This window comes from Delphinus delphis, chromosome 13, assembly GCF_949987515.2.
Source record: "Delphinus delphis chromosome 13, mDelDel1.2, whole genome shotgun sequence".
NCBI lineage: Eukaryota > Metazoa > Chordata > Mammalia > Artiodactyla > Delphinidae > Delphinus > Delphinus delphis.
Genome location: NC_082695.1, coordinates 17,878,018 through 17,893,937, shown reverse-complemented (window position 1 = coordinate 17,893,937; position 15,920 = coordinate 17,878,018). Strand labels below are relative to the sequence as shown.

The 15,920-nt window shown below is 46.9% G+C and overlaps 1 protein-coding gene and 1 pseudogene across 1 annotated transcript in view; both read right to left on the bottom strand.

Moving 5' to 3' along the window:
- The window catches only part of SVOP (SV2 related protein), an 87,241-nt gene that overhangs the window by 24,103 nt on the left and 47,218 nt on the right, over positions 1-15,920 (bottom strand). The window contains exons 7-10 of the mRNA XM_060028245.1: positions 14,531-14,594; positions 11,057-11,182; positions 9,092-9,220; positions 6,248-6,321 (exon numbers count right to left, since the gene is read on the bottom strand). Coding sequence (XP_059884228.1) covers positions 6,248-6,321; positions 9,092-9,220; positions 11,057-11,182; positions 14,531-14,594 — 393 coding nt within the window. The remainder of the gene's footprint in view (positions 1-6,247; positions 6,322-9,091; positions 9,221-11,056; positions 11,183-14,530; positions 14,595-15,920) is intronic.
- Positions 3,176-4,890, bottom strand: LOC132436499 (guanine nucleotide-binding protein subunit alpha-12-like; annotated as a pseudogene).

Sequence of the window (15,920 nt, the reverse complement as noted above, 5' to 3'; positions counted from 1 at the left end):
AACTTTTACAAATGGGGAAACTGGAACCCAAAGAGCTTGGCCCTCAGCCACGTGGATAATGACGAGTGCACGTTTCTCTGGGGTGAAGGTGCGCTTCTGCCTTCCCCACTGTGGGCAGTTTAGGGGCCCACACGTGGACGCACACAACGCCTACCCGGGCAGTGGCCACTGGACAATACATATGTGCCTTTTCTACATGAGAATCCTGAGCTCCATGAGCTCTGTCGACTGGGAATCGTTCACACTTTGCGTCAGTGGTTTCTTCGTTTTGCGATGGGGAGAGTCACCCCACGGGGTTGCAGAGAAAGAGTTCCCACCCCTCCCTTCCCTTGGGCTTCCTCCAGCCTCCGGTCTCTGGACATGTCCATGTCCATCACCAGGTCCTCTCCTCGGGCTCCCAGGTCTCAGGGCAGCAGGATCCCTCCCTCACACACACACACGTGTCTTTACATGTATTTGCCGCTGTTTCTTGTCCTGAAGTCGTGTTCCAGAGGCATCCACACAGCAGTGTTGGTGACAGCGCTCCTGTGTCCCATGTGGAAATAAAAACTGTGATCGACAAGTAATGAACCTTCAAGGAACATTAGGGTTTGAGTTATCCAACTGCTCTGAATTTTGGGGACTGAAAAATTAATGTTGGCTTCAAATGCTGAGTTGATATTTTCTATTAAGCAAAGGAAAACTAAGGATTTATCTTAATAAACATCCAGAAACTGAAGGTGGTCAGATCATCAAACCAGCCCCTCCTGCCAATGCTAAAATGCTGTGCAATGTGTAAGCGGTGAGCAATTCACCCCGACTGCTCTCATCCTAATGGTGCCTTTACTCACAATACCAAGTTAGCGTCTGTTCCCAGGATGCCCAAGTTAGTCAGTCATAACTAGTAATCTTGTTTCAAGATTATTTCCTGATCTTGGAGTTAAAATAAACTGACTCATTTTTATCAAAGAAGTAAAAATATTGCAAGAATAAGGAGTCTAGAGATCTCTATAAATTACAAAGCTGCAATGCAATATCTCTGAAACAATTTCTCTACAAACTGAAGGGTTAAAAAAATATTTCAGTAAAAAACATACACGTGTCCTTACGTGTCCTTATGTGAGGAAAATATCTTAGTTTGAGGAAGTTTATTGTTACACTTTTGTAATAATTTAGATGAGGCACAACTATCTCCTGCTTCTCTAACATCTCAATTTAAAAAAAGACAATAATCGAGGGTAACAGTGAAATTAAAATAAAATAGAAAAGCCTAAGGTTTTGGAGAGAAAAGTGACTATAATCTTTGTGTAGAAAGGCTGTAAATGGTTTCAGGCGACCTTGCAAAGAGGCATCTTCTTCTCGGATGACAACCAATCATGGAATTGAGGGCCGGGAGCCGTGAAGAGAGGGGAGCCCGGCCACAGCGGGGAGAGCGGGTCAGTTCTTGGCGGGGCAGGGCCCACCCCCCTCGGGCTGTCCCCCCTGCTTCCCAGTCCGCTCGGCTTCCCTGTCTATACCAACTCGCTTCCGCCTCTGAAAGCAAACCAGCAACCGCGTCAGAAGGTTTAAAGGACAAACGGCGCTTGCCGACCGTGCCGACCCCAACTCTCCAGCAAGCCTCAGGCACCTCCACCGGCTTCGCCGACCGCGAGGGCCGCCGCCGCCTCCTCCGCCAGGGCCACGGGGAGTGTTTCCAGGCTGGTGAGGAAGCGCGTGGGTCCCAACACACGTGTGAGACCTGGAGCCCGGCGGGCGAGGAGCGCTCTTGCCCCAGGACAGGGTCCTCTGAGCAGTGACAGCGGGGTCTCGGGCCGCCCTGATGCAGCCCATTGAGAATGTTCTTTTTCCTTTAAACCGCGGTCATCGGCCCCGATCCCGGGGCACATCCTTTCAGTTCATGAAGAGCCAGAGGAAGCAGTACAAAACCAGCAGCTTTTCTCCAGCCAAAAAAAAGAGCCGAACCCCCAGCAAACACCCCCCGGAAGCTCTGAGCGCCCAGAGAGACGGGATTTCATGTTGTCTCCTCATTAAAACCCTGTGATAACAAGGCTGACTCAGAAGCAGTTTTTTTCCTCCCTTTCCTTCTGGGTCAGCATCCGCCACAAGATCCCTGTTTATCTGCTGGGTGAAGGCGAGCGAGTCACTCACCAGGGACACAGGACTGGGAACAGTGTGGCCTGGGGATGGGGCCCAGGGACGGTTACTAAACCACAGGAACATTCTGGTGCCACTGACAGAGGAAGCTTTTTTCTCTTTTAAATGCTAGGCAGAGTCCTCAACACGCCAGGCACTCTTGAGTAGAGTAATACACAGCAGGGACCAGTTTGGAATGCAGTGTATTTTTAAACACAGTGAAAGACACCTGGACAGAGTAACCGGTCAAGTTAACTGAGTGCAAGATTGACCAGCTCGCGTCAACATTCACAGCCTCTGCAGTTTCACTCAGAGGAGATCACGTCCGACAGTTTTCCTGCGACGCGTGTATGTTAGTAGAAGCGAGAGACCTTGATAAGAACCTCGATTCTCGCCGGCCACCGGAAGGCAGCGCGGAGCCGGGCGGTGTTAACGAAGGCTCTGCTGGCAATGCCGCCAGCTCTTGAAAGCCCCTGAGCGGAAAGGAGCTCTCTGCTTCCTCCAAAAAAGGAAAGGCTCCCTGCAGCGGACTGCAGGTGTCTCTCGGAGACAACTCATCTGCAAGGCCAGTTGGTTTAAGTCTTTGCCGAGGGGCGGGCGAGGGGCGGGGAGGGTGGGCACAGAGGCAGCAGGCACTGCCCTGTGCAGAGGGGAGGGGGCCATTCACGGCAGCGTCCGTGTGCACACCTTCCACCCCGTGTCCTGTCGTGTCGTGGGGTGATCTGACAGGGCGGGAAGAAAGCGCAGGTTGTGGGCACATTAAGTCAAGTCCACACCGCCAGCTCTCACTCCCACCCTCTCATCTAACAGCCAGGACCAACTGGCACAAGAGACTTAAAAGGCAACGCGCTCCCCTGGGGAGGTGGCGGGGACAGCCCGCGATTCACCTCCTTTCACCTCCTACAAACCTCCACCAGGTAATGCTCCTCACGAAGCACTCACGAGTTAGAGACAAAAGCCATCTGCAAAGACGTCGGGTTTTGTGTTTCTGTCATTAAAGACAGAGCATGCGTGCACACACACACGCAGTCCTCAATTACACTGTGTCAGAGAAGGAATAGTTTCTGTAAAAAGAAAGCAAGCTGTGTTATTAGGCATTACACATTAATACCAAAGTGATCGCTGGGGTTTTCAGTAGTTTCACTAGTCCCCAGGATTCAGTAGCTAACATCAAAGTGTCACATCCTTTGGCCTAGAGCGCAGCGGCGTGGCGGGCCTCACAGCATCCCTGAGCCAGGTGTTGAGGGCACAGATGCGGGAAACCCGCTCCGGGACACCGGGGAGATCTGGCCTGTGGCCAGCCAGGCTGCTCAAGGACCACAAGAGTGAGGGGCATCCTCTTTCATTGCAACATAATATTCTTTCAGGTTCTCTTGCAGGACGGTGTCCTTCACAGCGTGAAACACAAAGCAGATGTTCTCCGTGTCTATGGCAGCGGTGAGATGGATGGCTGCGATTCCGTCTCTTCTGGTTGAAATACTGGACCAGGTAGCACTGGACGTCCTCCAGCCTGTGAGGGTCGCCCTTGAAGTCTGAGAAATGCTTCTTCTTCTTTCTTTTTTTTAATACAAATTTATTTATTTTATTTATTTATTTTTGGCTGCATTGCGTCTTCGGTTGCTGTGCGCGGGCTTTCGCTAGTTGCGGCGAGCGGGGGGCTACTCTTTGTTGCGGTGCGCGGGCTTCATCATCCAGGTGGCGTCTCTTGTTGCAGAGCACAGGCTTTAGGCGCGGGGGCTTCAGTAGTTGTGGATCCCGGGCTCTAGAGCGCAGGCTCACGTTGCGGCACTCAGGCTTAGTTGCTCTGCCGCATGTGGGATCTTCCCGGACCAGGGCTCAAACCCGTGTCCCCTGCATTGGCAGACGGATTCTTAACCACTGCACCACCAGGGAAGCCCCGGGAAGTGCTTCTTGATGCCGATGGTCTTCACTTTCTCCACCAGGAGGTCCATCTTGTTGAGAGGCAGGACGATGGAGACGTTGAAGAAGAGCTTGTTGTTAACGATGGTCTCAAAGATGTTCATGGGCTCCACCAGGCGGTTGGTGCGCCTGTCCTCCGTGAGGACCTGGTCGTACTCACTGGACGAGACCATGAACAGGATCAAGGTGATCCCATCAAAGCACTGGAACCACTTCTGGCGCTGAGACCTCTGGCCACCCACATCCACCATCTTGAAAGGGACTTTTTCTATGACAAAGTCATGCTCCACTTTGCCCTTGGTGGCCTTCCTCGCCAGCAGGATGTCCTGCTTGCTAGGGAAAGTAATTCAGCTGGCCAATCCGATCCAAGTTATCCAGGAAGTACTTCACTGATTCACCCAGCTGAAACTCCCTCCTCCGGCTGAAAGCTTCCCTGATGCCAGAATCCCTGCAGAGCGCGGTCAGAGCAGGTACATAACAGCTGAAAGGTGGCAGACGCCACGGGCAGCCCTGCTTTGTTCTCAAAGGCCATAAGGTACATCCCCTGCTTCTCATTTTCAGAATACTGCCAAGGAACACCAAGCCTGTCTCGTGCATCAACCAGAAGCCTTGAGCCCTTGAGGATGTCGTTGAAGATGGCGTCACGGAACTCCAGAAGCGCACTCTGGTCGAACTCGCGGCCGTGGACGATGCGCATCTGCTTGAGGAAGGTGGACTTGCCGCTCTCGTGGGGCCCAGCAGCAGGATCCTGACGAGGCGCCGCACGGCGCGCCTCGCGCTGTGCCGCGCCGCATCGCCGGCGGCGTCGGCCTCGGGCGGCAGCAGGCAACGGCGGAGGGTTTGCACCGCACCGGACATGGCTGCTGAGGCCATAGACCCCGCGGCGGGCGAGGCGGCAGCCGGCCGCTCCCTCAGGCCGCGTCCGCTGCCACTGTGCCGAGGTCCCTCTGTCTGGCTCTTAAATACAGTGGTTCTGTCCCCTGGCAAACCATCAGTCTAGCTACTTTTTTTTTTTTTTTTGTCTGCGTTGGGTCTTCGTTGCTGTGCGCGGGCTTTCTCTAGTTGCGGCGAGCGGGAGCTACTCTTCCTTGCGTTGCGCAGGCTTCTCATTGCGGTGGCTTCTCTTGTTGCGGAGCACGGGCTCTAGGCGCGTGGGCTTCAGTAGTTGTGGCACGCGGGCTCAGTAGTTGTGGCTCACGGGCTTAGTTGCTCTGCAGCATGTGGGATCTTCCTGGACCAGGGATTGAACCCGTGTCCCCTGCACTGGCAGGCGATTCTTAACCACTGCGCCCCCAGGGAAGTCGCAATCTAGCTTTTTACTGTATGGTCACTTCTCGGTATCCGTGGGGGATGGGTTCCAGCACCCCCTGTGGATACCAAGATCCATGGACGCTCAAGTCCCTCATATAAAATGGCATAGTATTTGCATATAACCTACACAATCCTGCCACATAGTTTAAATCATCTCTAGATTACTTATAATACCTATACAGTGTAAGTGCTATGTGAATAGTTGCTGGTGCACAGCAAATTCAAGTTTTGCTTTTTAGAACTTCCTGGAATTTTTTTTTTTTTTTTTTTCCCATCTGTGGTTTGGTTGAATCCATGAACACAGAACCCGAGGCTACGGAGGGCCACTTTTTTATCTTTAAAAGTGAGTTCTGGGGGAGGGATGGACTGCGAGTTTGGGGTTAGTAGATGCAAATTATGACATATAGAATCAATGGACAACCAGGTCCTACTGTGTAATACAGGGAACTATATTCAATGTCCTGGGATAAACCATAATGGAAAAGAATATGAAAAAGAATGTATATATATGTATAACTGAGTCACTTTGCTGTACAGCAGAAATTAACACAACATTGTAAATCAACTATACTTCAATAAGAATTAATTAATTAATTAAAGCGACTTCTGTCTATGGCCTGCAATTAAAATTTTTCCTTAAAGCAGGTATACAGAGTTTCCCTTTAAAAGACATTTATCTGAGAAAAAGTGAGTCAAATTTTTAAAAAGGCTAAGAAAATAATAGTATAGAAAATAATTTTAAAAAGGCTAAGAAAATAATAATAACAGGATAACACAGAAGTGAGGAAAGTGATGCTCAGTTTTGCAAATGCTGCTCAAGATGGAAGAGTTCTCTGTCCTCCAAGTGAAAACCCAAAACAGGGCGCAGAGGAGGGGGACCCGAGAATCAACAAACAGCTCTTACCATATAAACCACAGCAGCAAGGTTGTCCATCTAAAATGGGGTGTGAAGAGGTCCCTCATTTTGCCTCGGTCTTCCTGTTTCAAGACAAAGAATACCATTTGCTCTCCTCCCCTGCGGATGTGCGGGCACAGGTTGGTAGCCTGAGACCAGCGGACACCCGAGGCTGGGAGGGACGTTTCTGGTGGGCAGGACACTCAGGTCCTGAGAACCCGGGACTCAGATCCACGGCACTCAGCGCCCCCCAGCCCAGGGAGGCCTTCAGCCAGGACTCATTGATGTCCAGAGGTGGAGACATTCCACACCCCACCCCAGCCTGGAATCCTGGAGCTGGGAAGCAGGCCCCTCAGGCTTGGCCCCTCTGAGGCCTCTTGGGCGATCCCATGGACCGGGGAGCAAACCACCAGTCCAAGATGCCTCCCGCCATTTCACACCCTCCCCACCCAAAGCCAGCTCTAGGTCAAGGTAACAGAAATTAATGTGCTGAAAATCAATTCACCAAGAGCCAACTTGCCAAAAGACCAATTAGCTAAATGACTCGCTTGCCAATTTTATATAATTTACTAATTTATCACATCTTTGCTTTACAATGTTCTATTTCAAAACATATATTCTGGGGGGGGAGGGATAAATTGGGAGATTGGGATTGACATATACACACTCCTATATATAAAACAGATGACTAATAAGGACCTACTATATAGCACAGGGAACTCTACTCAATACTCTGCAATGGCCTATATGGGAAAAGAATCTAAAAAAGAGTGGATATATGTATATGTATAACTGAGTTAGTTTGCTGTACACCTGAAACTAACACAACGTTGTAAATCCATTATACTCCAATAAAAAATTTTTTTGAAAGCATCAACAAGAAAAATAATTTAAAAAATATATTCAGAGAATCTATATTCTACGGATTATCTTCTTAGATTTATTTAATGAACATATTATTCTTAGCAGTTTGAGAAGTGCTCACTTATTTAAACATGCTAAAAGCTTTTTTAAAAAAGATTATGGGTTATAGGTGGTTTAATCTACCCATGAATATTGTCTTTGTGAATAAAAATATTTTGTAATATATTCTTGAATAAAAAGACGACACTCATTGATATGCTTATTGAATATATTTGAGCATGTTTGTATTTATTGACTATATTTTAGAATAGATTCATTCATTAATATACTTAAGAATGAATTCATTAATATAGTTATTGAGGAATATATTATACGTATTAATATAAACACAGGAAAAATATATTCTTATGTGTTAATATATGTATTAGTATTACATAGGAAAAATCTCTCCCTATTTACTAAATATATTCAAAAAGAATAATCCTTAAAACATGTTTTTGGTAAACATACATTGGCAAGAAAAATTGGCTTTTGGAGAATTGGTCTGCTTTCTGGAAAATCCTTCTCTTCTCTTTTTGGTGATGGGGGATTCACCACCTTCTTGCAGCCTTCCTGGACCTGAGAGAGCTCTCTCTCTGGGCCTGGCTGCTCCTGGCTGCATCAGCTACGCACCTGCCCCAGTGACCTCCATAAAAAAAAACAAAAAAACAAAAACAGGCCCCGCTGCCGGGCACCCTGGAACACAGAGAGGTCCCTGCGGCAGCAGCTCCTTTCCAAAGAGAAGCCCACAACTGGAGCATCCAGCCTTGCCACTGTCACTTTGCAACACACATCTGAAATCACTGTATGCTTTCTCCACCCAGAGCATCTTCCCACAGGAGGGACGGGGGAGAATGCAGTCCCTCCCCAAAGGCAACTAAATGAGCCTCCTGCACCCCAGACTCTCTGGGATGCCCCCTACCCCAACCCTGTGCTTCCCAAAGCAAATTTGGGGTATGGCTCCTGGTTTCTATGTTGTCAGACCCTGCCTAGCACTTCCTCTCAATCTGGTGAAATTCCATTCAGTTCTTTTTGCCTAATATAGAAACAGTCAGAAAAATGATATTATTTAAAAAAAATAGGGCTTCCCCAGTGGCGCAGTGGTTAAGAATCCTCCTGTCAATGCAGGAGACATGGGTTCAAGCCCTGGTCTGGGAAGATCCCACATGCCGCGGAGCAACTAAGCCTGTGCGCCACAGCTACTGAGCCCGTGTGCCACAACTACGGAAGCCTGCAGGCCTAGAGCCTGTGCTCCGCAGCAAGAGAAGCCACCGCAATGAGAAGCCCGCGCATCACAACGAAGAGTAGCCTCCGCTCACCACAACTAGAGAAAGCCCGCTGCAGCAACAAAAACCCAATGCAGCCAAAAATAAAAAAATAAATGTATAAATAATAATAATAATTTCCTTGTAGGGTCTGTTGTTTGCTTAAGGGTATTTGTGATGTTTCTCTAAGCCACATGCTTGATTCTTGAGGGCAGGGACTGCAGCCCTTAATCTGGCTCCCTTCTCCCCACTTGCACCTGCAGTAAGTGCTCATCAGTTTGTAGTGTGGTGGATTCCCTGATGGTGTTGCCTGTGGAGTGATGCACCATCCATTAAGGATGTCTACACAGGGGCAGTTTGGTGTCTTGGATCTAAGTCTTTCGTGGCACTTTCTAATGTGATTTTACTGTCAAGCCTTTGCCAATCAATCACATTTGCTAATCAGACTTCATGGGTGCTGAAAGATGAAACTGAAGCAGTAGTTACGGGACCCATTATGGGACATTCTATTACATTTATCTAATCACTTCCCAGGTGGTACTTTTAGGACTTGGCAGTGAAAGTACACAGACTGAAGTTGCCAAATTTCCTTTGCAGATCCTGCCCACTGCACCCCTCACCCACTCACATATACATGCTCCCAGCACGTGCAGCAACATGCACAGTCAGTCCGCCAGGCACTGACCTGTCTGGAGATGATGAGTTTCCCCAGAGGCATGGGGGCTCCGTTTTCTGTGGCTATCCTCTTTAAGGTGGCGATGGCCTTTTCCTGGTTTCCGGACAGCACATCATACCTTGCGCTCTCTGGCAGCCACTATGAGGACAGGAGACCGAGACGTGGCCAGTTAGGGCAGAACAGAATGCTCGGTCACAGCCATACACTCTCATGTGTGTGTGGAGTCCTTAAGGCCGGAGGCTCTGGGGCCAGAAGCCTGGCTTCAAATCCTGGCACTGCCATTGATTATAATGGCTCTGTGACCTTGAGCAATAACTTGACCTCTCTGTGCCTCCATTTCCTCATCCATAAAATGGGGATAATAATAGATCCTCCCTCTTAGGGTTGTTGAGAGGCTTAAATGGGATAATCCAAACAAAGTGCTTAGCACAGTGCCCGGAATGGGTTAATGTATCTGTTCCTGTTGCCGTTGCTATTACTGTAATTTGGTGCTGCTGAGTTGCAGGTGACAGCTGAACTAAATTAAGACTGCCACCAAAAAAGAAAAACAGTCCGCCACTCTCACCATCATCATCATTATCCCTATCTCTCAAGAAACTACACCTCACCTGTGTTCAGCATCGTCTTGCAAACTCAGTCTAAGAGACAGAAAGAAATCACAAAGACCTTTAGGCCTACTAGAGTCCCAACCCCAAGTGACTAGACAGAGATCTCTCCATAAAACAAAGCAACAGCAATCTGTGAAATGAGAGAGTGTGAGACTTGGAGTCAGAAGATTTGGTTCATATGAGTTCTGTTGTTTATTTGCTGTGTGTCTTTTGACAAGTCAATCAACCTTTCTGGGCCTCAGTTTCCTCATCAGTAAAATGAGAATATAGCAGAGATTGCTAGCATCCAGTAAAATTCATGCTTCCCTTTCCATAGCATAGAGTTGTCCTTGGATACGGTTGCCCAGCCAGTAACTACATTTCCCAGCACCTCTTGCATCTAGGCATGGCCATGTGACATGCTTTCACCAATGGCACGAGAGCAGAATATTCCCGGCCAAGTTATTTAAGTATACATCTCTACCTGCCCTTCTTCAGTCTACATGTAGAAGATTCCAAAGCCCCAGACAGTGGCAGAGCTACAAGCTGGAAGGAACCCTGGGCCCAGAATCACACCTGTCAAACGGAAGCACCCATTCTGGACTGTTCTGTGAATGAGAAATAAACTCCTATTGTGTTAAGTTACTGAATGTGTCGGCTTTATTTGTTACAGCAGCTGGTATCATCCTAGCTAATATAGGGGTTCATCATAGTCCTACCTCCTGTGGTTATTGGGAGGACTAAATACGATAACGCATATAAAGAGCCTGGCACAGGGCCTGCTACACTGTTACGCTAATAATTATGAATACCTATTGTCATTACCAGTAATTATTATGTTATTTATCATAGATGAGACCTACCTCCCTACAGGCTTATTTTGGGGCCCACTGGCTGTAAAGCATTTCATGGATGTGGTCTTCACATGAAATGATAAACGTGTGGTCTGATCTCGCTGTGTGTGCGGGGTAGTTTATGCAGAGATGAGACGGCGGGATCATGTGAGCCCTTGGACCCAGCCATGCCTGAAGCCAGATATTCTCTCATATGTCTCTTTCACTCAAGCCAGTTTGAACTGGGTTTTGTCACTTGCAACTTAAGAATACACTCACCTTAAGTGTAGCTCTTGTAGTGCAGGGAGAGGGAGCAAGGTATCCCCCATCCCCTTGATATCTCCCTCAAGAATATCCCAGCAGTGTCTGCCTGGAGGAAACCCAACACCCCATACTGGGCCCACCCCAGGCCCTGTACCTTTGTCTCATTTCCTGATTCAAAGAAATAATCTTAAAAGTGGCTTTGGTACCCTCCTCCACACCCTCCCCACCAAAATATAATGAACGGCAGGAGACCAAGTAACAAAGGCTGAGATGTCTTAAAGGATACCTACAAAACACAGAACAGCAAAGAGGAGGAGTGGGACAGCCGAGAGGATGAGCAGCCAACGCCAGCCCAGGCTGGGCATCACAAACACAGCCAGGACAACCTCGAACACTGTCCCGATGGCCCAGAACACCTGGCATGGGAGAATGGGGGTCAGTAATGGGGCAGCATTGGTCAACACAGTGAGCAATTTCAGGATCATTGTAGACAACGTTATCCATGTTGGTAAGGGGGTCCTTGGGGGTCAGGAAAGTCAGAATGGCCATCACTTCTCCTGTGGTTCATATGGTTGGGCCAGGGTCTCCATGTTATCTATCTCCTGAGGGTACCATCCACACTGTATGATATTTGCATGGTGCCCACTGGAGTGTGCAGTGTGGCAGCTCTGGTTAAGGAGATCAATATGATCAATATTGTGTGGGGCCAGTAGAGTAGTGGACACATTGGTTTTTGTCTACTCACATCCATCTCCCTTGCCCAACAGTGCCCCGGTATCCTTTATCAGAATTGTCTCTCCCCTGTGGGGCTGAATATCTTCTGTCTGTTTCTCTGAATCACATTCCGCCCTTTTCCACCTTGCTCTTTGTATGGACTGCATCCACGGTCCCCCTGTCCTCTGGCTTCACGTTGGGTGCAGCCACACAGAAGATGGGGAGGAAAGAGGGATTCGGGTGCTTATTCCTCTGGCTCCTTCTCTGCAGGGTGGTCATGCGCTGGCTGCATCCCTTAGTTGAAGGTCACAGCTCCTTTCCAAGAGCCTTTGCCATACAACTCTCTCTCTCTCTCTCTCTCTCTCTGTCTCTCTCTGGGCTGCTAATTACTCTCTCCCTTTGCCCCTTCAGGGACCTTATAAATAGTCCCTTTATGAAACCCTCTTCAGCCAAAGCAATCTTGAGGGAAAAAAATTTGAGCTGGAGGAATCAGACTCCCTGACTTCAGACTATACTACAAAGCTACAGTCATCAAGACAATATGGTACTGGCACAAAAACAGAAATATAGATCAACGGAACAGTATAGAAAAACCTGAGATAAAGCCACGCACCTATGGTTAACTAATCTCTGACAAAGGAGGCAAGGATATACAATGGAGAAAAGACAGTCTCTTCAGTAAGTGGTGCTGGGAAAACTGGACAGCTACATGTAAAAGAATGAAATTAGAACACCCCCTAACACCATACACACAAATAAACTCAAAATGGATTAAACACCTAAATGTAAGATTGGACACTATAAAACTCTTAGAGGAAAACATAGGAAGAACACTCTTTGACATAAATCACAGAAATATCTTTTTTGACCCACCTCCTAGAATAATGGAAATAAAAACAAAAATAAACAAATGGGACCTCATGAAACTTAAAAGCTTTTGCTTTTAAGCAAAAGCAAACTATAAACCGCAAAGGAAACTATAAACAAGATGAAAAGACAACCCTCAGAACGGGAGAAAATATTTGCAAACAAATCAACAGACAAAGGATTAATCTCCAAAATATATAAACAGCTCATGCAGCTCAATATTAAAAAAACAGACAACCCAATCAGAAAATGGGCAGAAGACCTAAATAGACATTTCTCCAAAGAAGACATACAGATGGCCAAGAGGCACATGAAAAGCTGCTCAACATCACTAATTATTAGAGAAATGCAAATCCAAACTACAATGAGGTATCACCTCACACTGGTTAGAATGGGCATCATCAGAAAATCTACAAACAACAGATGCTGGAGAGGGTGTGGAGAAAAGGGAACCCTCTTGACTGTTGGTGGGAATGTAAATTGATACAGCCACTATGGAGAACAGTATGGAGGTTCCTTAAAAAACTAAACATAGAATGACCATGTGACCCAGCAATCCCACTACCGGGCATATACCCAGAGAAAACCATAATTCAAAAAGACACATGCACCCCAATGTTCATTGCAGCACTATTTACAATAGCCAGGTCATGGAAGCAACCTAAATGCCCATCGACAGACGAATGGATAAAGAAGATGTGTCACATATATACAATGGAATATTACTCAGCCATAAAAAGGAATAAAGTTGGGTCATTTGTAGAGACGTGGATGGACCTAGAGACTGTCATACAGAGCGAAGTAAGTCAGAAAGAGAAAAACAGATATCATATATTAACGCATACATGTGAAATCTAGAAAAATGCTACAGATGAACCGGTTTGCAAGGCAGAAATAGAGACACAGATATAGAGAACAAACGTACGGACACCAAGGGGGGAAATCGGAGGTGGTGGTGGGGGGATGAACTGGGAGATTGGGATTGACATATATACACTAATATGTATAAAATAGATAACTAATGAGAACCTGCTGTATAAAAAATTAAATTAAATTAAAAAAAAAAAAAGAAAAGAAACCCTCTTCAAATTATCCTAATGTGAGTATGTTGTTTCCTGCTGCAACTTTGAGTCTACAACCATTGTCCATTCCAAAACATCATCCTTCATCTTCTCCATCTGGGAGCCCCCAAGAGCCTTCCTAAATCCCCTTTCGCTTAAAGTAACCACAGTCCATTTCAATTGCTGACAACCAGAGGGACAGTCAAAATGGCTAACAATTTATAAACTGACCAATCAGAGTGTACACCATACAGTATTGGCCAATCAGAATGAACCCTGGTCACACGCCTCCCCCAACCCTCACCAGACTTTAGTTGCTGCATCATGGGGAGCTCTAGGGAGTCCTTAGAAAGGACAGCGTGTCAGGCAATGAGGGCCAGTCAGGGTTCAGGATCATCTGGCAGATGCATTTCAATATTAAACTGGTTCATCCATACCAGTGTGGACCAGCTGACTACCACCCTGATTGGTCAGGGGTAGACACAGTCAGGATGGTTAAGTTGGGCTGTGGATCAATATTGTCATGTAATCATGGTGATTAGGGATAGTCGTGACTGTGGACCTAAGTGTCCACCAGGGACAAATAATACTGCCGCTGCATGGAGGAGGGCTGTTGGGCAGCTATGTATTTGCCCTGAGATCTTCCAGATCATGGTTGGAAAATGGGTCACAGGACCCTGGCAGAGGGAGGGCTTGAGAGGGACTGGATGGTCCAAGAGAGTTTTAAGGCAGCCTACTGGCCACAGACGTGGCCATGAATAGCGATCTCACACAAGACACGAGTCAATCTGGTGAGGCGGGCAGGAGTTTGGTCCACTCAAGCTACAATGTTCAGCACCAACTTTCAGATAAAAGTCATTTCTAGTTCAGGAAGGACATACTACCTGCCTGCTACCATTTTTTTTCAGGGGTGGTAGATTGAATTTCTTGTCAATGGAAGAATTTATCCATATTGCAAAACAACCATGTTGAAATCAACATACATGATCCATTTAAATCCTTGCATAATGGATCTGTTATATTTTTCTTAAACTCCCTTTCCTTGTCCTATGGCTCAAGAAACCTGGGAATCTCCTGCTCAGAGACTGAGGAATATCCAGAATCCCAGACCATCCTCCTTACCTCAATCAGCAAAATACACTTAGCTCTGGCTTTCATGGGAAGGAACTCAGCATACAGCGTCACCCTGGGAATGCAAAAGACAGAAAGGGCGTTAAGGTCGGGACTGAGTGGGAAGATTGCTATGGTCTTCTGAATTTCTCGGCCAACTTTCCTCCAAGGGTGGTCTGTGGACCACTTACATCAGGATTTCTGGGGATGATGGCTAAATATTCAGGGTCCATACCAGACCTTCAGAAACAGACTCTCAGGGGTGGGGTCCTGGCATCAGCATTTTTAACCAACTTCCCCCCGCCACCCCATATGATTCTCAAATTTAATACCTACTATCACTGAGCATTCCCCAAAACCCAGTAAATGTAGGTGAAAAAAGAGTGGTGGGATGATGGGCAACTTCAATCTAGAACCGTTCCTTAGATTTTCCCTATCACTCAAGTCCTGAATAGTCTTGGAGTAGGGGCCTTTCATATGGCAGGATGCCCCTCATCCCGGGTCCATCTGATGTCTCCCTGTGACTAGACTCAGCCCATGTCTTCTTGGCAAGAACCTCACAGAAATGATGCTCAACTCTTCCCAGTGCCTCACACTGGGGACATGACATCAAGCAGTCCCATCATTGGTGATATTAACTTTCATCACCAGGTCAAGTTTTCTGATAGATATTTCCATCCTAAAGTTATCAATTTTCCATTTGTGATTAAGAAGTACTTTATGGGGGAACATTCAGAGATTATGTCAATATCCTGCTCCCCACAGAACCTCTACTCACCAGCTTTAGCATTCCATCTTTTGACTATTTCTGCCTGAATCAACCACCACTATGATGACAAACTGTATTTATTATTTCCATAACTCCTTCAACATTTACTGGTTGACATTCTACTGTAAGGAATGTAAGCTTTCTTTTCTCCTGTCTCATTTATCTATCCATCCATATATCTATCTACCTACCCACCTATCCATTCATTTCATCAGTATGGACTTGCAGATTCCTGTTTTATTCAATGGGTTGTAATCCATTACTGTCTTTATTATTTTGATGCTCAGACTGTCCCAGATCTGGTCAGCGGAAGCCCTTTCAAGATGATTCCTATGTCTTTTTGACACGTCTCCATCATTCCTTGAGCTCTTTCTTACTATCTTGTACAAAAAGATGTCCAGGCTCATCTAGTACTTTCTTTGCCCCAACCATGGGGTCAGACATTTTTCTAAGAAGTCCTGGTTCCTTTTGGCAGAAGATGGTGTTTAGAAACCAAGATCTGAGTGTTCAGTGTGCTCATTGCTATGGGGGTTCCCATTGCTTCTAGGCCCTCCCAGTGGACACAGCTAAGAGATCTATCATCCATCCATCTATCTATCTATCATCTATTCATCCATCCTTTCTCTGGGCGTC